Source organism: Dermochelys coriacea, chromosome 9 (assembly GCF_009764565.3).
Source record: "Dermochelys coriacea isolate rDerCor1 chromosome 9, rDerCor1.pri.v4, whole genome shotgun sequence".
NCBI lineage: Eukaryota > Metazoa > Chordata > Testudines > Dermochelyidae > Dermochelys > Dermochelys coriacea.
In genome coordinates, this window is record NC_050076.1 from 62,242,366 (window position 1) to 62,263,617 (window position 21,252).

General features: G+C 46.5%; 1 protein-coding gene across 3 annotated transcripts in view; it reads right to left on the reverse strand.

The window, feature by feature from the left end:
• The window catches only part of ZDHHC9 (zinc finger DHHC-type palmitoyltransferase 9), a 37,740-nt gene that overhangs the window by 12,329 nt on the left and 4,159 nt on the right, over positions 1–21,252 (reverse strand). For all 3 annotated transcript variants that reach the window (XM_043491815.1, XM_038415448.2, XM_038415452.1), the window contains one exon: positions 95–255. In XM_043491815.1, coding sequence (XP_043347750.1) covers positions 95–255 — 161 coding nt within the window. The remainder of the gene's footprint in view (positions 1–94; positions 256–21,252) is intronic.

Genomic DNA, 21,252 nt, shown 5'->3' on the forward strand with positions numbered 1-21,252 from the left:
AACCCAGGCTCTAGAGCACACTCACACTCCTTCACAAAGGCCTCAGGGAAGCTACTCTGGCACAGATTCTGTTGACAAGAGCCTCTTCACTCACCAATCTCCATTTCAATGAAGGCTGCCTCATCAGGCAGGGCTCTGGGGATCACACCAGGATCACTGAAACTTGTCCGCAGGAGCATGGCCATCGCGAATAGGAAAAGAACTACTGCAAAGACAGGGATGGCTGGAGACAGCTGAACTGCCAGGTAGCGACACCTACAGAGGGAGAGAAGCAAGGAGGTGCTGAATCAAACCAAACAACGGCCCGGGAAAAACTCTCTTTTCAAAGCCTGGCAAGGTCTCAGAGCCCAGACGCAGCCATGCTGGAGTTCTCCAATGGATCACTGTGAGGATCACATCTGGAGAGACTGCCTGATGTTCATCTCCCATCCCAATCACCAGGGCATAACACTTTTGGGGCAGCTACAGCAAGAGTTACCATGGAAAGTATAACCAGGGAAGTGTGATAACGTATTCTTAGTCAGTTTTAATGCAGTAAATACTTCCATCTCTTCTCTCAGCTGGAACCAAAGACAACCAGAACCCTGTGACCAGCCAGCTCCTTACCAATCAGCCTGGGAATTTCTCCTGTGAAGGAGTGCAATGTACTCAGAAGGCACTGGCTGTCCAGAAAGAGTATGACTAAAACGAGAGAAATATTAAAGAGAACCCTTCTGGGGGCCCTGTCCCTTTAAGAGGTGGGTGAAACAGTGGAGCCCAAAAGTTTCAGGACAAAATGGGCAAGGTTGGAGGTGACTGGTTTCACTGAATTCTCCTGCTTACCACCCAGAGAGTTTATTCCAAATCTTGAAAAGTAACTCCAATAATATTCCCAAGCCCTGCACTCGTTATCAGACGAGTCACTTACAAAGGAATTTGTTAGGGCTGTTGCTGCACAACAAGGCCTTCTGCTCCCTCATACCTTTTTGAGACATGGGACATCAGGCTCCACACTCAAACAACAGAAAAGCAGGAAAGACTCTGTTCGCATCTCCTTACAATCCCCCCCCCAAAGATTGCAATTTCTTGTCAAACACACAAGTCACAAGCTTACGAAAACCAGGAGTGGCACAGGTAAGGTTGTGAAGTATGTGGAGTAACACCTTAACTCTCCCCTTGTTGGGATGCCACCACCTGCTACTGGATTTTGAAGTAGGCAGCATCTGCCTAAGCTGCAGGAAACTAAGGCTTTGTCTACATGAAAACTGGCACCAGAGTCATGCCATCAGTTTAGTTACACCAGTGCAAGCTCCCCATGTAGACAGGTTATACTGAAACCTAGCAGGATTTAGGCAAGTATAGCTGCTCAGTAATGATGCAGTTACTCAGCTGCAAGTTCTCTCAATGTAGACGTGGTCTAATTGTAGGACACCCCCCTCCACAAACACGTTAGCCTCTTTATGTAGGATCATGCAGCTGAAAACCAAGGAGAGGGTGTTCACTGAATCCAGGGTCATATCTGGTAGCTGGCTGCAAGTACTTCCCGTATCAATGCTGCTGCACAGGCCACACTGAGGACCCAGCTGAACCGCGTGAATAGCAGTCTGGTTTGTCATTGTGTTGGGTACAGAGGAAACAACATTCATTTCTGGTTAGAGTGGGATAAGGTACTATGATGCCCCTATTGCCATCTCTAGGGGGTGCCAAGAAAGAGACTAGTGTTCACCCAAAGCATCAAAATGGCCTACGTTTCATGGAGAGTTGGCTCTTTTTAGCCTCCTAAGGCTCAGAAGGGCTGGTGAGTCCCCAACAAGTGGAAGGCTGGAGGGTTGGGGTGTTCACAGAAGGGGCGAATGATCTAACTAGGAACTTATATGGCCTCCCTCAGCACAGTATCGGAGTGTATACTTCACAGATATTAGTGAACTTACACCACTTGTGAGGTGGAATGTATGATCCGCTTTTACAGATGGGGAAACTGAGGCACTGAATAAATAAGGAAAAATTAGCAGCCACTTCCATGTACTCTAGTGTCAGTGACCTGGCACGGTAGGAAGCATAGGAAGCCTGTGGCAGGAGTTGGTACAGAACCTAGCTCTGAGTGCTAGCCCAATGCCTTGACCATTCTTTTTCTTCCTGCAGTTCCCATCTTTCCCCACACACGTCATCACATGCAACTCTTTGTTAGACAGTCTCACCTGTGTGTCTCAGAGTGCTTTGCAGACGCAGGAGTAGCCCATTTGTACAGTTTAGCTGAACACACACATTTGGCCTAAGCAATGCTGCCTCTCTGAAAGCTAAGCGGACAATAGTTTGTTCTGATATGAGGGACCTGGACTCTATTTGTAGCTCTGCTTGAAGTGATACTGTGGCACCTGTGTCAAGCCCCTGACTACCAATGTTAAGCTTGATCTGACTTTTGGGGGAAGACTTTAAATAGAAGTTTAATTGCAACTTTAACTGAACTGGAAAGACAGAAATTATTTGATATGGAACCACAACGTTCCCGACATGGTTTGAGAGCACGATTTGACACGGAACTTTGAGCTCTACACCACAGACTCTCTACCTACTTGGGCTAAATGTACTCTACAAGTGCATTACATAACTATTTGCTAGACCGCAGTAGAAGGTTGAGATTCCAGACCCCTCCATCTGACTTTGGAAGGAAAGGGTGGTCTGCTGGTTAGACAGACAGACTAGCCAAGCACAGATTTGGCACATTCAGTCCAAAAGCCAATGTGGCTGAGACATCAGTCTGCCACACTAGATCTGGGTCCTTGAACTAAACTGATTACATTGACCATGCCTGGACAGAGGAGCCATCAGGGTTTGTAGTCTTGAAAGTTTCACACCAACTGGGTGGGTCAAGGGGAGAAGCAGCAGTGCTTCGAACCTGACCCACACAGCCAGTGTCAATTCAAGCCCCAAGTTGGGCAAAAGGCTCGAGGACATATTACTAAAAACTCTCTAGCAAGGTTTTTGTTTGTTTTGGGGGGGCATGTAATCAAAGTGTTTTTGTGAAAAAAATTAAACGTGAATGCTTACTAGGAGGGGAGTGACTTTAGGGGCCGGAGGAGTGGGAGGGAATGGGGTAAGAGACATATGGGGATGAAATGAGGGGAATAAATAAGGATAGGTGGTAAAGGAGGTAAAGAGGGGTTGGGGAGGGACATGGGAAGGGGACAAGGGAGTAAGTGGCAGGGGAACTGGGGGAGAATAGGGGCAAGGAGTGCTTCAGCACTCTCTACAGTGTGCATGCCAAAATCTGGGGGTCCTAAGCCTTTGTGTATACACCAGGACCTGGGGTGGCCCTGCCATCTTTGGGTTCTGACCCACCCCCATGGCCGCCCTTCATGTGCACCGGTTCTGGAGGGGCTTGCCTTTTGGACTGGTCTGAACTCTCTCCATGCCCCCATGTGAGCTGGGATCTGGGGAAGCCCTACCCTGCTGGGTGGGGAACTGAGGTCACGCATATTTGGAACATGCACAAGCACAGGGTTTCTCAATCTGTGGGCTGGGACCCATAATTGGGTCACCAGAATGTTTTAAAGGATGGCATAGCTGCTACTATCCCATGGACCTGGCTGGGCTCGCCTCCCTGCTCCAGACACTGCAACCTCTGGGGTCTGAGTACCACTCAGGTTTGCCCTGCCACCATGATGACGGGAGTCCAGGTAGGCTGGATTTGAGTGAGTGGCCCTGCAATCTCATGGGCCAGGTCACAACTCGACTCACACAAATTTGGTCCAGTCGGGGAGGGGTGGAACCTAATGACGCAGCAACCCTAGAGGTTGCAACTCCCAGAGCGGAGACACAAGCCCAGCCAGGAGTTGCCAATGTTGGGTGAGTGCCGGGCAGGACCCAAGCAAAACCACTCCAGGGCCTCCAACCCCAGACTATTTACTGGGTCAAGACAGGCTATAAACATTTACAAATGGGTCCTGACCCCTAAAAGTTTGAGAATCACTGCTGGGGTGAGGAGCTAAAAATGGAGCAGTTCACACATCTCAGAGCTACTGTTTCAGGCTATAGGGAGTGTTCTCATTCAGCTGAGACCATCGCATTTAGGTGAATGGGCTATGTCACATCTCTGAGCCTCCTATGCTTTCAGGATTTTGCTGGGCTGGGGCTTTGACTATAGCAAAGCAGTTGCTGATTAATCTCAAATATAGCAGAACAACCTCTCTGCTTCAGTTAAGGTGGTGGGATCTTTCTGTTTAAAGGACACTTTTTCTAAGTGTTCTAAAATCTGCATGCCTACCTGGCTAGTCTTGAACTTTGCTGTGCTTTGTGGTGGTGCAGGGTAGGCTTAGTGATCCAAATTGGAAGTCATCTGAACAAGAGGTACCTATGATACAGCCACCACCCCAAACCCTCACTCCCCCAAAACAGCTTTTCTTGAAGTTCACAGATTCCAGCAACTTTTTTGTGCACATAGCTTCTAAAATGTGAATGGCTTAATGGGCTGGGAAGGAGAGGTTGAACTGGATGAGAGAGAGACAGTCTTCTCTCACATGCTTAAAAGTTACTGTAACCACCAGTAATGAAACTGTCAAGTTCTTGGGACACACACACCATGCCTGAGATTTCCCACAGACTCAGTTATCAACTACACACTCCAAAAGCACAACCACTATCCCCATCCCACTACAACTAGGGCTTGATATCTACAATGAAAAGCTAGGCTGAGATAGCTACATTGGGGAGGGATGGGACACACCACACCCCTGGCCCTGACACACAGTCTACGCCACAGGCTAGGTCCGCATAGCTGCTTACATCAACCTAGATAACTTCATTCAACACTGTTGGAAAAATCCCTTCCAGCAGTATAGGCTGCATCTATGCTAAGGGCTTAGGGCAGCATAGCAATGCCAGTATAGTCTCCATAGCGCAGCCATACACCTGGGAGATTGGGGGGCACTTAAGAATCACATAGCAGCAGCGTGACTTAGCGGAGAGAACATTGGACTGGGACTCCTAAAATCTGGGCTCTATTCCCAGCTTTGACACTGGCTGTCAGGAAGCAGGGCCTGCAGCAGAGCCAGTCACCAGGCAACCCACGGAGGGCAGCTGGCCTGTAGTAGGCTGCCTGATTGGTGGGAAGAGTCAACAGACCAGCTCTTAAGCCCAGCAGCAACAGCAATTTGGCGGGTGCTCAAAGCATTCTCCACAACTGCAAAAGCTCCTGTGCCAGCTTGTTCCCAGTCCAGCTCCTGTCTAGTTCCAGCCCTGTTCCTGCCCCACACCAGGTAACCTGGCCCTGACATCTGGCATCCACTGGTGATCGGGCACAGTATACTTTGACTCCCCGTCTTGCTGACAATCCTGTTTGCCAAGAGCCAAGCTGGGACCAGCAACCCTTTGCAGTTTACACAATCCTCCAAAGAATTCAGAGACACAAAGACAATATAAAGGGGACCCCAGCAAACCTGTTAAATATCAACATTATGTTGACAGGTTTGACAATAAAAAAAACCTGACACTCTACCACCCCATTGCAGCTACATCTACCCCACTGACCTCTAGCGAGGAGCAGAGGTTCCCTGGGGCGCATTCACTCCCTCTCCAAACTCAAACTTACTGTCACTCGTGGAGCTATCTGCAGGAAAACTTGCAAAAGGGATCCATTCACTCTTCCACAACCCCAGCAGGGGCCTCAAACTTCTTTGTGGTGAAGACACCTCCCTCCAGCTTTGTGTGGGTTACAGAGCTCTGAACAAGATTACAATCCCAAAACCAATTCTCCTGACCACTTATTAATGAACTGTTCTAAAGACTCTGTTCTTCACAAAGATGAACCTCTGTGGACACCTCTGGCGAAGGAGATGATGATGAATGGACCAGGTATGACCACCTGGAATATTTAGTTATGCCGTTTGGGTTGTGTAATGCCCTGGCGACCTTCCATTATTTCCTAAATGACATCTTTTGGGACACACTGGATCAATTTGTTGTCATTTAGCTGGATGATGTCCCCATTTTCTCTGAATCTCCACCATCATCATGTTTGCACAGTCCTGGAGAGACTTTGCCAAAACCATACTTATGTGAAGCTTAAGAAATACAGTCTGATAAGGACACAGTGGAATTCATGGGCTATCTCATCATGCCTGAGGGACTCACCATGGACCCGCATAAGGTGGCTGCAATATCCAACTGAGCATCATCCAAAGATGTACATGTGGTGCAGCAATTCCTGGGATTTGCCAATTTTTACAGGCGAGTCTCTAACCTAGTTGCACCCATAATGACACCCCTGCAAAAGGGGGACCAGTTCACCTGGTGCACAGTAGCTCAGTCAGCCTTTGATTGACTGAAGACGATGTTCACCTCAGCATCAATCCTGATTCACCCAGATCCAACTAAACCATTTAGGATCGAAGCAGAAGCCTCAAATTTTGCCATTGGTGCAGTTTTATCTATCATGAGGGCCCCCACAACCAACTCAACCCCCAACTCAACCCCTGAGACTTTTATTCTTGGAAGCTAACCCCAGGAGGAAAAAAAAATATGACATTTGGGACCAGGAGCTACTGGCTATCAAGGTGACTTTCAAGGAATGGAATTACCTACTACAGGGAGCCCAATTCCCAGTCCAAACTCCTGACAGCTCACAAGAACTTGGAATGCCTATAAACTACTAAACACCTTAACCAACACCAGACTTGCTCGCTTTGACTTTGCGGTAACCTTTTGCCCAGGAACAAGAAACAGGAAGGCAGATGCTCTATCTCACAAAGAAAAGTATCTCAAACCTGATGAAGAGCCCTCTTCCACTATGCTCAAGGTGTCCAACTTTGTCAACTGGATGATCAACAGCACTCTGACATCCTCCTTCCATTCCCTGATGACCCATTCACAACCCAGATCCGCCAGACCCTGAATTATGCAGGTACCAGACCTAACGCCAAGTTCCAACAACAGAACAGCCCCCTCTGTCACAACGGTTGTATTTATGTTCTGGAGGGACAACCTAGGCTTCAGGTAGGGAAGCCATGCTATGATTTGCCACTTGTGGGCCATTTTGGCCAATTCTAGACCTGGAATCTGATCTCAAGTTGCTTCTAGTGGCCAGGCCAATGATCTTACATCAAGGATTATATAAAAAGTCCTGCAGCCTCTGTGCCTGTACCAAGACTGCACCATCAAAACCTCATGGACTTATGGACTTCACTGTAGAACTGCCACACTCCCAGGGACACACAGTAATCCTGGTTGCCACTGACCTCCTACTAAAGATAGCACACTTTCTTTCCATGCCATTACTGTTCCTACCACATAGGAGACGGCTTGGCTCTTCCTGGAAAATGTCTTCTGCAACCACAGGTTACCAGCAGATATTGTATAGGACTGGGAACCCCAGTTCATTTTCTGATTCTGGCAGAATTCTGACTCTTTGGCATTGAATCCCTTGCCTCATCCACTTATCATCCACAGACTCATGGGCAAACAGAGAGAGTCAAATCTTGGCACAGTATCCTTGCTGCTTTCCGAGTTACCACCAGGACAACTGGTTCCCCCTACCGTGATACACCAAATTTGCTTGTTAACAATGAAATACACACCTCAGTCCAACATAGCCCATTCTTTGCAAACTATGGCTTTCACCCCTGCTTCCACTCAGACTTAACGGTAAGTTCCCCAGTCCCAGCTGCCATGAACTAGCCTCCATTCTATACCAAATGACCTATACCGGGAGATCAAGGAATACTTTCAGTCCACCAATGAAGCCTATAAACACCAGGCAGACCAAAACTGTTAGGCTGGCCCCAATCTGGCCATAGGGGACAAGATATGGTTCTCTGCCCATTTGCCAAACTAGACTACCAATACCTGGACCCTTTAAAATATTAAAGAATGGGTAAACCCAAAGGCCTTCAGGTTACAGCTGCCAGAGTCCTTGAAAATCTACCCTCTTTCACATCTTACCTGTTAAAGCTCTAAAACGGGATCCTATACCCATACTGATTAACTCACCCCACACAGATCTGCAGACAGCAGGAGTACTTGGTCCACCAAATCCTCGACTCTTGGCGAGTTAGGGGAAGCCTCCACTAACTGGTGGACTGGGGAGACTATGGTCCAGGCAAGCAGTCTTGGGAACTGGGAGAGAATATCCATGCCCTGGACATATTTGAGAGTTCCAATGGCAGTACCCCGAGAAACTGGGTCACGAGGCCCCTAGGAGGCACCCTTCGGTGTGGGGAGTACTGTCAGGAATCAGGTCCTGCAGCAGAGCCAGTCTCTGGGTAACCTAACAAGTGCAGCTAGCTTGTAGTAGGCTGCCTGACTGTCTATACTGCCTGATTGGGTGGAAGTCAGCAAACCAGCTCTCAAGCTCAGAAGCAGTTTGGCAGGTGCCACAAGGACTCCTTGTTGTTTTCACCCATGGCTATGACAGTTCCTCTACCTGCTTGTTCCCAGCCTTGCTCCCACCTTGTTCCAGCCCTCTTCCTGCGTCCGACACAGCCCTGCCCCCAGCCTTGCCTCACTCCGGGTTACTGGCTCTAACCCTGGGCTCAGATTCCTGACTTCATCTCTCACTCTTGGCTCTGACCCCAGCTGCGATCCTGGGCTCTGATTCCTAGCTACCAACTCCTGATCCAAGCCCTAGGCACAACCACCCAAGTCCCAGTCTCAGACACTGGCCTGCTGGATGACTTTGGCCAAGTCATTTCATCTCTCTGTGCCTCAGTTCATACATTTCTATAATGAAAATAATGATGTTTCCCTCCTTAATGCTATTAGCCCTAAGTAAGATCTAGGTATTATCATCACCTGGCCACAGAAACATCTGGGCTGCACTCCTACATGATAACTACAACTGCCTACATGACCACTACCTCCACCCAACCCTTTTCTTTGTTAAAAAAAAATTAGGAAATTAAATGGCAAAATAATTTGTTAATGCAGAGTGAAGGTTGCCCAGTGATAGCTCATGCCCTTCCAGAACATCTAGGTCAGTAAAACTCAAACTTATGAAAACCAGGAAGTACAGAGTCAAGGTGCAACCCTTAAACTCTACCCTCTTTGAGCAATGTCTCAATAAGCCCAGAACACACACACTCACACTCTGCCTTTGCCCTGTACTGAACAGGAGCTTCCTACACTCATACACTTAGTAGGTGCGGGGGTCTTTTCGTGGAGTAGCCTAAATTATACAATGCCTTCAAATCCTTTACCCTTATGCACATACCATCACACACTGAACTTTCACTTACTATCATTAAACCCACGGGCCACATATGTTCCCGCTAACTGCTGACACCCCCATGGCAAGAAGGCCCGTGCCCTGCTACTGACATAATGCTGATATGAGACATCCTGGATCTCTCATGGTATAGATGCACCTCTTTCCTTCTGTCTCACACACATACAGGGGGTCAAGGAGAGGGACTCATATATAGCCACATAGGGCCAGAGATATCCAGATCACCTCATATCACAATCACACCTCTTCCAAGATGCTCCAACTAATTTCTCTACCATTCAATGCAGCTACACGTGAATGCAGCTGGAGATCATGCAGTTAGTGGCTATCGCCAATTCCAGGAGGGCAGAGTTGCATGGACCTTTACCTTAACTCTGTATTTCCTCGTTTTCACAATGCTTCTTCCAACTTTGAATAACCAGTCACTGAACTGAACTAGTTGAATAAACTGAAATGAAGGAAGCGTTCTCTGCACCTGCAGAAGAGACTACTCCTGTCAAAGCTGGTTTAGCACTTCAGCAAACTCTAGTTTTCAAGTGCTCAGCCAGTAACTTCCACTAATTCAGTGCTTTGACTTTCTCTAAAACTTCAGCAGTAAACATGTACTGCTTGATTTATTAAAATTTTATTTAAGTGATTTTAATAGATTATAGTAAGCTTGACTTAACATAGGATATAACTTTTTAAAATTTATATAAATTTAAAAATATGATTTCAATAAAAACATTTTTTTAAAAACAAGGTATCCACCCTCTCTATAAACATCCAGTCCCTCTCTGAATCGTACTAAGCTCTTGGCCTCAATGACCTTCTGTAGCAGTGAGTGCCCAGTCTAATCACACAGCATGGGACAAAGTCTTTCCTTTTATCAGTTTTGAGCTTGTCACCTTTCAGTTATTTAACATCCCTTTGTTCTTGTGCTATGAGACAGGGAGAGCAAACATTCAGATACCTCTTCCCTAGACCAGTGGTTCTCAAAGTTATTTTATTGGGCCGACCCCCTCTTCTGTGTTTATTTATTTACGCTCCCCCGCCAACACAAGTACATATACTGCTGTCTAGGCAGAATGGAGAGCAGCATCTGCTAGCTAGGCGCCCAGCTCTAAAGGGAAGTGCTGGGCCAGCAGCAGCGCAGAAGTAAGGATGGGGAGGCAATGTGAAAAGTTAAATGTGAAAAGCCCCATTGCCACCCTTACTTCTGTGCTGCTGCCGCCATCCTGTGGCGGGCAGCTGGAGCCCCTCTGCCCAGGGCTGACAACTGGAGCCCTGCCGTGGCCTCCAGGTGAGGGACTGGTGGGGGAAGGGGCAGGAAGGAGAGCCTGAGCCGTCTCCTGGTGAGAGATGTGGAGGAAGAGAAAGGGAGAGCCCAAGCCAGAGCTCTCTCCTCCCTCCAAAAAGGGGGGGCACACAGCTCATGCCTCCCTTAGGAGGCCCGCCCATAGTTTGAGAACTGCTGCTCTAGACCATTATTTAATATTTTGTATCATAATCCCTCTTAATCATCACCTTTCTATGGAAAACAACCCCAATATTTTCAAGCTCTTCTCATGAGTTTTTCCAGACCCCATCTCATTCTCATCACTCTTCTCTGAACCCCCTCTAGTTCTGCAGTCTCCTTGTTGAGATGGGGTGACCAGCGCTGCTTATAGTAATCCAGATGAGGGTCCATCATTAATTTATATAACCACTCTATAATACTCTGTATTACTTTTCATCCTGTCCCTCGTGCCTTCTAACAGCTTGTTTGTTGTTTTGACCACAGCTGTACGTTCAGCAGAAGTCCACAGTGATGGCCAGATCCCTTTCCCAAGTCGATACAGTTAATTTAGAACCATGTAAGATGTGAGAGTTCAAAACCACCAAGCAGAGTTTTGAACTTGAAAAGGGAGAAATGCTAGAGATTCCATTAACTCCTCTAGGGACTTAGCTTCTGATTTTACATGGAAGGAGCTCAGATACTACAGTGACGCACGGAAGTATAAAACAGACATTCTTCCCTCCCGTGTGCATTACTTTGCACTTATCAATGGTTAACTTCACTGGCCATCGTGTTGCTCTTTCCCCTACCTTGGTTAGGTCCCTCTGAAGTTCCTCATAGTCCTCTCTGGACTTGACTAACCTGAGTAACTTTAGAGTGGCAGCTGTGTTAGTCTGTATCAGCAAAAAGAACAAGGAGAGTACTTGCGGCACCTTAGAGACTAAAAGTTATTTGTGGGCTAAAACCCACTTCATCAGATGTATGCAGTGGAAAATACAGAAGGAAGATTTATATATTACACACACACACACACACACACACACACACCATGAAAAAACGGGTGTTGCCATACCCACTAGAACGAGAGTGATCAGTTAAGCTGAGATGCTATCAGCAGGAGAAAAAAAAACCTTTTGTAGTGATAATCAGGATAGCCCAGTTCCAACAGTTGACAAGAAGATGTGAGTAACAGTAGGGGGGAAAATAAGCATGGGGAAATAGTTTTACGCTGTGTAATGACCATCCACTCCCAGTCTTTATTCAAGCCTGATGTAATGGTGTCCAGTTTGCAAATTAATTCCAATTCAAATAAGAAGAGGAAAAGCAGAGAAGGTCTTCAGTATTTGTATGTTACTATCTGTCCCATCTGTCTGAGAGTCCCTTACAAAGCACTGGAGGGATTCCTAGCTGGTCTGCAATTTGTTTAGACACCTGTTTACTGGCTAGTTGCTGGATTTATATTTTCTCTATTTAGCCAAGCCACCATCTCATTTTCGATTCCCAAAAAGTGACAGCTTGCAGAGATGATAGGCTGGTTTCTGCGTAATGAAGCTATATCAAGGTTTCTATTGAGAATATGGTTCTCATCCCTTGTTGATGTGTGAGCTCTAGAATCGCTAATTCCCCTGCATGATTTCAGTATAGGAATCATGGTATATCTAAAGTGCAATCAAGGTGTGATGGGCAGCATGGGTAGACATACCCAAACTAGCTTTAGTCTGTCTAACTCAGGGTACTGGTAGGTTTGGAGCTGTAGCAGCATAGACTAGCCACTCAAGTAAGTGCCATGGGTCCCAGGCCGGCTTGTGCAGCTCACATTAAAGCCCGTGCTGCTGTAGCATCACTGCTAGTGGTACTTGTGCTGAGCGGAAATGCAGTCAGAGCAACAACTGATAGATAAACCACCACAGAAAGGAGATATGATGGAAGAAGCCAAAAGGTAACTACAACATGTGGGACAGAGGCAAATTTGGAGCATACCCTTCAAAGGCTCCAAAACACCACCTACAAAAAAATGCCAAATGAAAGCATTCAGGCACATGGAGAAGTGACGTGCAAAAAGACAGCTACATTTGGAAACAGCTTATTTTAGACCAGATTTTTGTTTGTTGCTTTATAATACTGGTATGATTTCACTTATATCTCATTGATGGGGGTAAGGGAGAACAGAAACAAATTATATAGACCTCGCCTCAGCAGGATATGAATTCACTTTGAAATATACCTTATCCACTCAGCTACACAATCTAATTATTTCACAGGGGAAATTCAGAGGGATTATTTTGGCCACAGGAGGAAGCCCATAGGTTCCTTCCCTCACCCCCCCCCCCAAATAATGCATGACACATGGAGAATGAAACCATAACATCAGCAGAAGGGCCAACAAGCTGAAAGTATGATCCCTAAAGCGATCCACATGCAAACTCCACTTATTGTGGCCTGATTCTGCTACAAAAGTGAGAAGCATTTCATCACATTTAGGATCTTGGCTTGTGGTGAACCAATCTATATGCACTTTGAGCCTGAACCAAATCTCCCCACTGGAGATAGGCCTGTGTATCTGCTCTGGGTGTATGGTCAGATGGGTGCAGGAAGAATGGAGAGTGTTTGTCAGGGCCATTACCCCCTCAGGTTTAAAGCAGTACAGCGAGCAATGGGAGAGCTCATCCTCTCATGCATCCCAGTCACCGTTGCTTCCAATTACACAGGGCAGAGAAAGTGCAAGATTCAGAGTATCAGCAAGCAAGAGTGCACTGAGCATTTCCTTTTAACACAGAGCAGACAGAGACACTCTCAGCCAGGTCACCTGGGGAGCAACGCAAGGGAGTACGTGTAATGAAGAGCACCAATACTCACATTACCAACCTCCCCCCCGGAGTGACAGACAATATGAACTAGCCTTGTTAGGGTTCTGGTCCTTCAACAGCATCCCCTTGGAGTGCTAATGGGGGTGGTACAGTTGCTCAAGTGCGGGTGTCCAGTAGCACCCTAAAGGGACGCAGCCTCAGCCCTCTAGCCGCTTCCCTCTGGGTGCTCAGAAAGCAACTGAGGAGTAGGAAAACAAACAAAAACATGCAGCCAGTTCAAGCTGGGCTGCCGGCTTCTCTTCCTTCAGAGGGGACATGGACAGGCTGCACGCTGGTTCAAAGCCCGCTGTGTCAGCAACAGAGGAATATGGTACAGCCTCCTTCATCTCAGAGGTCTTGGGCCTCCTTTTAGGCAGGGGGTAGGCTGCCCTGCTCTCAGATTTACATTCCCAGATAGGGGCATGAACGCATATACATCAGCACAAGTATAAATAGCAGCGTAGCCATGGTAGCACCAGCTGCCGGAAGCACAGGTCAGCTGTGCTGAGTACAACCCAGCCTGAAACGGGTGGGCAAGTACCCAGCACGAAACAGGTGGGCAAGTACTCAGCACGGCTCAGCCGTGCCTTTGCTGATGCTACACGTGCTACCGTGGGTACACTACTCTTTATACTCAGGCTAGTTCAAGCAGCATTAATGTATGTGTACACAAGCAAAGGAATCACATCCCTAGCTCACAGCTTAGGCATACACTCAGAGCAGCTCACTGCTCAGTTGAGATTCCCCACTCTTGAACTCCTCCATTCTTGACATAACTTGGAGATGTGGTGGGGTGGGGCCACTCCAGAGTGGGGGGTGGGGGAAGAGGGTTGAAGGAGGCCCAAGGTGCTGCTAGCTGGTGTTTGGATCTCCATCACATAAAAAAATTTCGGCATTTCTATTCACCTCACCAGTCCAATGGATTATTTGGAAGCTACAGGATTGTAGGGACAAGTATCAGCACTTTATCCTTAGACTGGTGTTTTTCATGGTGTTCAGCCACCTAAATGGTTTATGATCAGAGAAAAAGGGTCCCAGCAGACAATACCTCAGGGTCCATGGCCCACTTCACTGCCAAGGCCTTTTTCTCAATGACAGAATAGGTTCCCTCTAGGGTACAGCTTTTGACATACGTAGAGCATAGGCGTTCTCCCTCAACTTCTTGACAAAGAGCTGCCCTTAGCCCTACCTCTGAGGCCTATGTTTGTAGTATAAAACTCTTTTTGAGAAGTCTAGATTATAAAGAACTGGTTCCTGAGCCATACATTCCTTTAGTGTCTTAAAGATCTTGCTGCAGGCCTCAGACCACTGAACCTTTTTTGAACATCCATCCTTTACAACATGCATGAGTGGAGCTACAACAGTGACAAACACCGACACCACCATGCCAGTCCCAAGAAGCACCATACTTGTTTGTTTGTGGTGGGGCTGGGACAGGCTGCCAAAGCTTGCACCTTGTTGATCAGTGGTTATACTCTGCCTTCTACAATAGTACAGCCTAGATATGTGGCCTTGCAGTTCCCCACTTTACATTTTGCTGGGTTTGCCATCACACCTGCATCTGTGAGGGACAAATGGACTGCTGAGACTTGCCTTACATGGCTAACCCAGTCTTGGCTGTAAAATCATCCTAGTGTGTATTGTCTGTATGGCTGAAAACGTGGTCCATCGGCCCCTGGAAAGTTATTGCTACCCCATGAAGGTCAAAGGGCAGGGATCCTAACTGATATAAACCAAAGGGCATGGAAAAAGAAGGTCCCTCCCACCCCCCAGGATCCTGGTGTCCTGGCTATTTGCTAATATCCTTTTATGAAATCTAAGGCAATTATATATCTGGCAGCTCCCAGACTTTCCAACAGCTCATCTATCCTTGGCATTGTGTGTGTGCCGAATTTTGATACTGCACTGATCTTTCAAAAAAATCGATACAGAAATGTATTGTGCCTTCTGGCTTTGGCACAAGCACAGTGGGGCTTCTCCATTCACTGTGTGACTCTTCGCAGGGTAAGCCTAGCCTATGGTTCATCCCAAATTGTGTCCCACATTTTACAGGGGTGCATCCAGGGAGTCTCCCGGGCACATTGTCACGGTGCCATCTCGATATGGTGATATGCCAAGTTGGCTGGTCCTGGAAAGGATGAGAACACAGTGGGGAACGAGTCAACTAGCTGCTGTACCTCAGCTTTTTATCTGGATTGAAATGTCTCTCCCATCTGTGCAGGTTTAGCTGTTTGGGTCAAGGGTGCCTGGGGTCCTAATTCAGGATCCAAAGGATAACGGGCTATGAAGCCCCTTGAAGACTTTCCAGGCTTTTTAAAAGATTCTGGTGGTATATCTGTGGGTTTTTTGTTTTTTTCCTGTCTTTTCTTTGGCTGCTGGACCTTTGGGCCAACCCGTCTCACCACCTCAAATGACCATTGCCATCGGCCCGTAATTTAGATTCTGAGCTAGGCAGCAATAATAGCACCCAATCATTTGGTTTGACCACCACAATCAGGTCCCTCAATTGTAGGCTTTTTTGGGCTGCTGGGCATTTAGCAGGTTTTCATTGGGCAAAAGCAGTGGTGGGCAACCTGCGGGCCATCAGGGTAACCTGCTGGCGGGCTGCAGCTGGCATGCCACAGGTTGCACACCACTTCCCTAAAGACTTAAATTTCTCCTAGCTGGTGAACATACTGTACTATGTTCATTGTCTGTGGTCTTTGCTCTTCCCATAGCCTTGCTCTTCCTATACAGCCAGCTGTATAGGAGCTTGAAAGATTGGGGCTGGGGAGGGGAAATCAGTGGAGGCTTGGGGCACCTCCTGTATGGCAAACAGAAGGGAAGAAATTTGTAGCCTCTGGTCGTAGTCTCTGGAACCAGCTGCTTCCTCATCTCCTTCAGCATTTGATGAAATTATTTACCAGCTCATCTGTCCAGGGGCTGTATATTAATTTCCTTGTTGACTTAACCTTTAGTAGGTTTCACAGCTCTTTCATCAGATTGCACATGAAGTTAGTTCCCTGATTGGTCAGGATCTCCTGTGGAATTGCTATCTGGACAAAGAGCTTCATGAGTTCCACCATGAGGGTAGCCGCATTTGTAGAGTGCAAGGGGGTGGCTTTGGGATACTAGGTCACGTATTCGAGGATGACCAGAATGTGCCAATACCCCCACAGCATTCTTCTTTGTGGGTCCCATGAAGCCCATCCCTATTATCTCAAAAGGGTCCTCCACTATAGGGAGCACGACAAGGGGTGCTTTGGGAGAATGGCTAATTGGCATGAGGAACAGTAGTCAGACATCTCTGCATACACTGGGCTAGTAGACCTGGACCACTACCCTGGTGATGTTTTTTTCCCCTCCCCAAGTGTCTTGCAAAGGGAATTAAATAGGCTACTTGTAAGACTTCCTGTCTTTAACTCCCAGGGGCTAGGAGTTGAGTTCTTACCTCCCATCTGCCCATTTCGTTCAAGGCTGTAAATCCATTCATCCCTGACCTCAAAGTGCAGTCACTGCCTTAGCCACTGGAGATGTACCACCAACTCCATTCATCACAGCCCAACTTAGCGTCTGATCAGCTCACTGCTCTTGGACAAAACTGGTGTTTTGGGCCAGAATGTCAGCCTCCAGTGGGAAAGAGTCCCCAAGCTCCTGAGGCTTAGGGAGTTGAAGGTTCCCTGATTTGTCTGAAAATCCCCTCGCTGGAGTCCTCTTCCTCCCCCATCACCACAAGTTTTGATGGTTCCAAAAGTGCTTCCGTCTGTGAAAGTGAGCTGTTCCATCAGGTAGCCAGCCAGTCAGCCACCCCATTCTTTCAGGATGCTGCCAAACCAACTAATTGGTCCCTCACTAGGATCTGGCTATACCCCAAGTCCACCAGCCCAATGACGGCCTTCCCATCAATCCATTCAATCCATACTGGTTCAAACAGGTTGGCAGGGTCCGTTTTCTGCATCTGGATTCCTGCCCTCCAGACTTGACTATAGCTACAGTTGATAAAGAAGCAATCTCAGTGTAGGTGTCCTGGTTGTGCACATGAAAAGCAGACCCTAGGGACTAGACAAGAGGTATATCCCAGGTTGTGGGTGAATTCTTTTCCCAGTGGGGTGACCCCTTTTTGATGTCCATGTGCCCCCAATCTTGATCTGCCCATACCGGTTTGGCCCCAAGTTACCCTGGCTTCTTGGTCACCTCCATCCAAGACTTCACTCTTTTACCTATACCCTTCACAGCTCTTGAGGTAAGCCTGGAGTGCCATACTGGAGGGTTATTGCACCTGGGCTGTCCTTCAGTTCAGACTGCACTGGACCTCTATTCTGGCTGGTTACCTGCCTGCATCCCTGGAGGGCTATCAGCAGACATATAGTTCTTAATTGTGTTAGCTAACATGGTAATTAATGAGATAAAATTCCCAGTGAAGATAAGTCGGTTTATAGTTTGATTTTACCTCGAGTTAGTTAACTCCTTTTTTCCCTAATGAAGACAATGCCCTAGTGTTTCCCTAGGGTTTGGACTCCCTGTGTAACCACAGGAATTGCCAGATTAGAAAGCAATTTAAGCCAGGTTTCAGAGTAGCAGCCGCGTTAGTCTGTATTCGCAAAAAGAAAAGGAGTATTTGTGGCACCTTAGAGACTGACAAATTTATTTGAGCATAAGCTTTCGTGAGCTACAGCTCACTTCATTGGAAATAAATTTGTTAGTCTTTAAGGTGCTACAAGTACTCCTTTTCTTTTTGCAATCTAAGCCAGTATCCCATCTCTGAGAAAGGCCATCCTCCAGAGGTAGCTTCAAGGAACCTACACATGCAATAAAAAAAAAAAAAAAAAAGAAGGACGGGACAACTCCAGTGGTCGTAAAGAAAAAGAATTCAGCACTCAGATCATGTGAGACCAAAACCAACAATGGAGTGTTCAACAGAAACTGTCAACGGCTACAGTCTGTCCCTCAGAAAGAACAATCAACAGAGCAAACTCTACAGAACAAGAAGTCTCAAGGACTCGAAACCTAACACCGTCAGTTGTTCTAACTAATGGACAGTCCGATGACGAAGTTGTTATGCATTCAGGTAATGTAATTAGAAAACCAGTACAATTCAGAGACACTTAACAGACAAATCCATACTGAACTTCAAAGATAGCGTATTAGTGCAAATTTTTTTGAGCATAAGCTTTCATGAGCTACAGCTCACTTCATCGGATGCACGAAAGCTTATGCTCAAAAAAATCTGTTGTCTCTAAGGTGCCACAAGTACTTCTTTTCTTTTTGCGAATACAGACTAACACGGTTGCTACTCTGAAACCAGTGCAAATTTTGAAAATGGTAGGAATGTAGAACTTGAGGGGAGATGTGATGGAATGTTAAGACTTATTATATTGTTCAGACAAAAGGTGGTCCTGTGTGTAACACTTTATTAAGATAGCCTCAGCCATACCTAGCAGAACATTAAAGAACCTTATAGTGAATGCCCTTAGTATCTCTCACTCTGGGAAGGAAGCTCTGTGGCCAGTCCATAGCTGGTACAGAAGCCTGACCTGCTAGTAGCAACACTGCAGCCTACCGTGTACAAGAAATACATGACAATCATCAAGATCAGCCTCTGAAGCAGGAGAATTTGCATTCCTTACACGTTTTCCCCTAATGTAACTCTGAATATTCTCAATCTATAGGACAGCAAAATTAATAGAAGAATTTGACTAAATGCTTCGCCTCAATGAGTTCCACAGGTTAACAATGTATTGTGTAAAAATCTACATCTTTAACAGTTTTTAAATTACCGCCTATCAATTATGTGGGATGTCCTTTTATTTCTATATTATGAAAAAGGATAAATAAAAGTGCATAATTTACCTTCTCTATCCTATTCATGAGTTTGTATATGTCTCATTTCCCCTTTTATTTTCTCTCTCCTTTATTAAACCACTCATTGTTCAGAAGGATTCCCATGCCACCCATCTCTGGGCCCCAATTTCCTGAATGTATTGCAATGCCATATCACTCAAAGGGATGGCCTCCAATACTATTTTCAGGATCTCAGTCTATCCCTTTCAACCTAACATTGCTTTTTTCGTCATCCCTACATGGTGAATAGAGATTTTCACAAAGCTGTCTGCAATGACAATCAGGTCATTGCCTGAGGAGTTACAGTGAACACTTACATTGTTTCAGCACAATTTCAAAAGGACACTTTGGGTAGCCCAAATGCCAGTCTCCTATGTGATTCCAGAGAGAACACTCAGGTCCCCAGCGTCAAAGAAGGCAAAGAATTTTTGAAAACGGGGGTGATGTGTCCCCAAGTCATCTGACCAGAGACAGAGCAAGACAGCAGCATTTGGGATTTAACCAATCCCAAATTGGGGGACAGGAGGAAAACAAAGACCCTAAAACAGGAAAGGGTTGAAAACACTAACCCACAAGTCAGATTTCAGAGTAGCAGCCATCTTAGTCTGTATTCGAAAAAAAGAAAAGGAGTACTTGTGGCATCTTAGAGACTAACAAATTTATTTGAGCATAAGCTTTCGTGCATCCGATGAAGTGAGCTGTAGCTCACGAAAGCTTATGCTCAAATAAATTTGTTAGTCTCTAAGATGCCACAAGTACTCCACAAGTCAGAGGCATTAATCAGAGCCAAGCTGACGGGTTCAGGTTCTGCCCAGGGACAGCCTAGGCAGGACAAAGTTCACAAGGCACTGCTGGCTCAAAAACTGCATCTGACATTTCCCCATTCCAGGGATTCCAAAGGCTTGTTTACCTCCTAGCTAAGATGTGACCATACAAATGCTTCAGCTGAATGAAATAAGCATTCAAAACATACACACCCCTCATTAGAGTGGGTCTGGTCAGGAGATACTAGAAAAGCCACTTCCGCCCATGACATTCATCCGCTCTCTTCAAAACAATCAGTTGTAACAGATGGAATTTCCTTCAGAAGCTATGGCATAAAGAGAGAAACTCCAAACTACTGCAGAAAAAGAAAAATGCCCCAGCATCTCCCCAGAGCATAGGAAGGTTAACACTGCTAGACTGCCCTGAGCCTCTCACACAAGAGAAATTATATCTATAGATATAGATAGAGAAATCTCTCTCCCCCCCTTGAGAGGTGTCTCTCATGGATTCTCTTGACAGGGAGGGATTGAAGGGAGCCCTCCAGAGGCCTTTGCTCACCTGAGTGCGTGGAGAGGAGGTAATCACACATTTTACACATTTAAAAGTCAAACACAAGCTTGGTTCAATCAGCCTCAATACACCATCACCAATAATAATGACTGCCTGCAGACTGCGTGAGGCAGAGTAACATGGCTTGCTTTTCCACTGCTGGCCAGACTCTGCAGGAATCCATCATAATAAGCACTTACACAACAGCAGCACTTTATACACATTCATTCATCCTCACAACACCTTGCGAGGCAGGAAGTCTTAGCCCATTTTACAGGGGAGGAAATGAATAAAGAGAGGTAAGTATCATTGCCTAGGGACACAGACTGAGTCAGGGACAGATCCAATATTAGAACTCAGAAGTCCTGATTTCCAATGTCATGCTTACACTACACCCCTTGTACAGAAACAGACAGCATCAATGAAGCAGAGAAGCCAGTTTCATATAGGGTGACTAGATACCGAGTGTGAGAAATCAGGACGGGGGTGGGGGGGGGGTAATAGGTGCCTATATAAGACAAAGCCCCAAATATCAGAACTATCCCTACAAAATCAGGACATCTGGTCACCCTAGTTTCACAGGTCCAAGCTTGTCTATGACCGGACAGGCCCTTCATTGCTACTGCTAAGACACATGAGACCTGGCAAATCTCTCTATAGGATGTTCCAGAAAGGCCATTAAACAATGAAGGGGTTTCAGCCATATCCTTTATCTAGAGGAGCAAGCCAGGTTCAGATAAAGTTTTGAGGAAGATGTCAAGATGACACCTAACTGGGGTGACATTTCTAGAAGGCCAGTGAATGAGCAAGCCATAAAT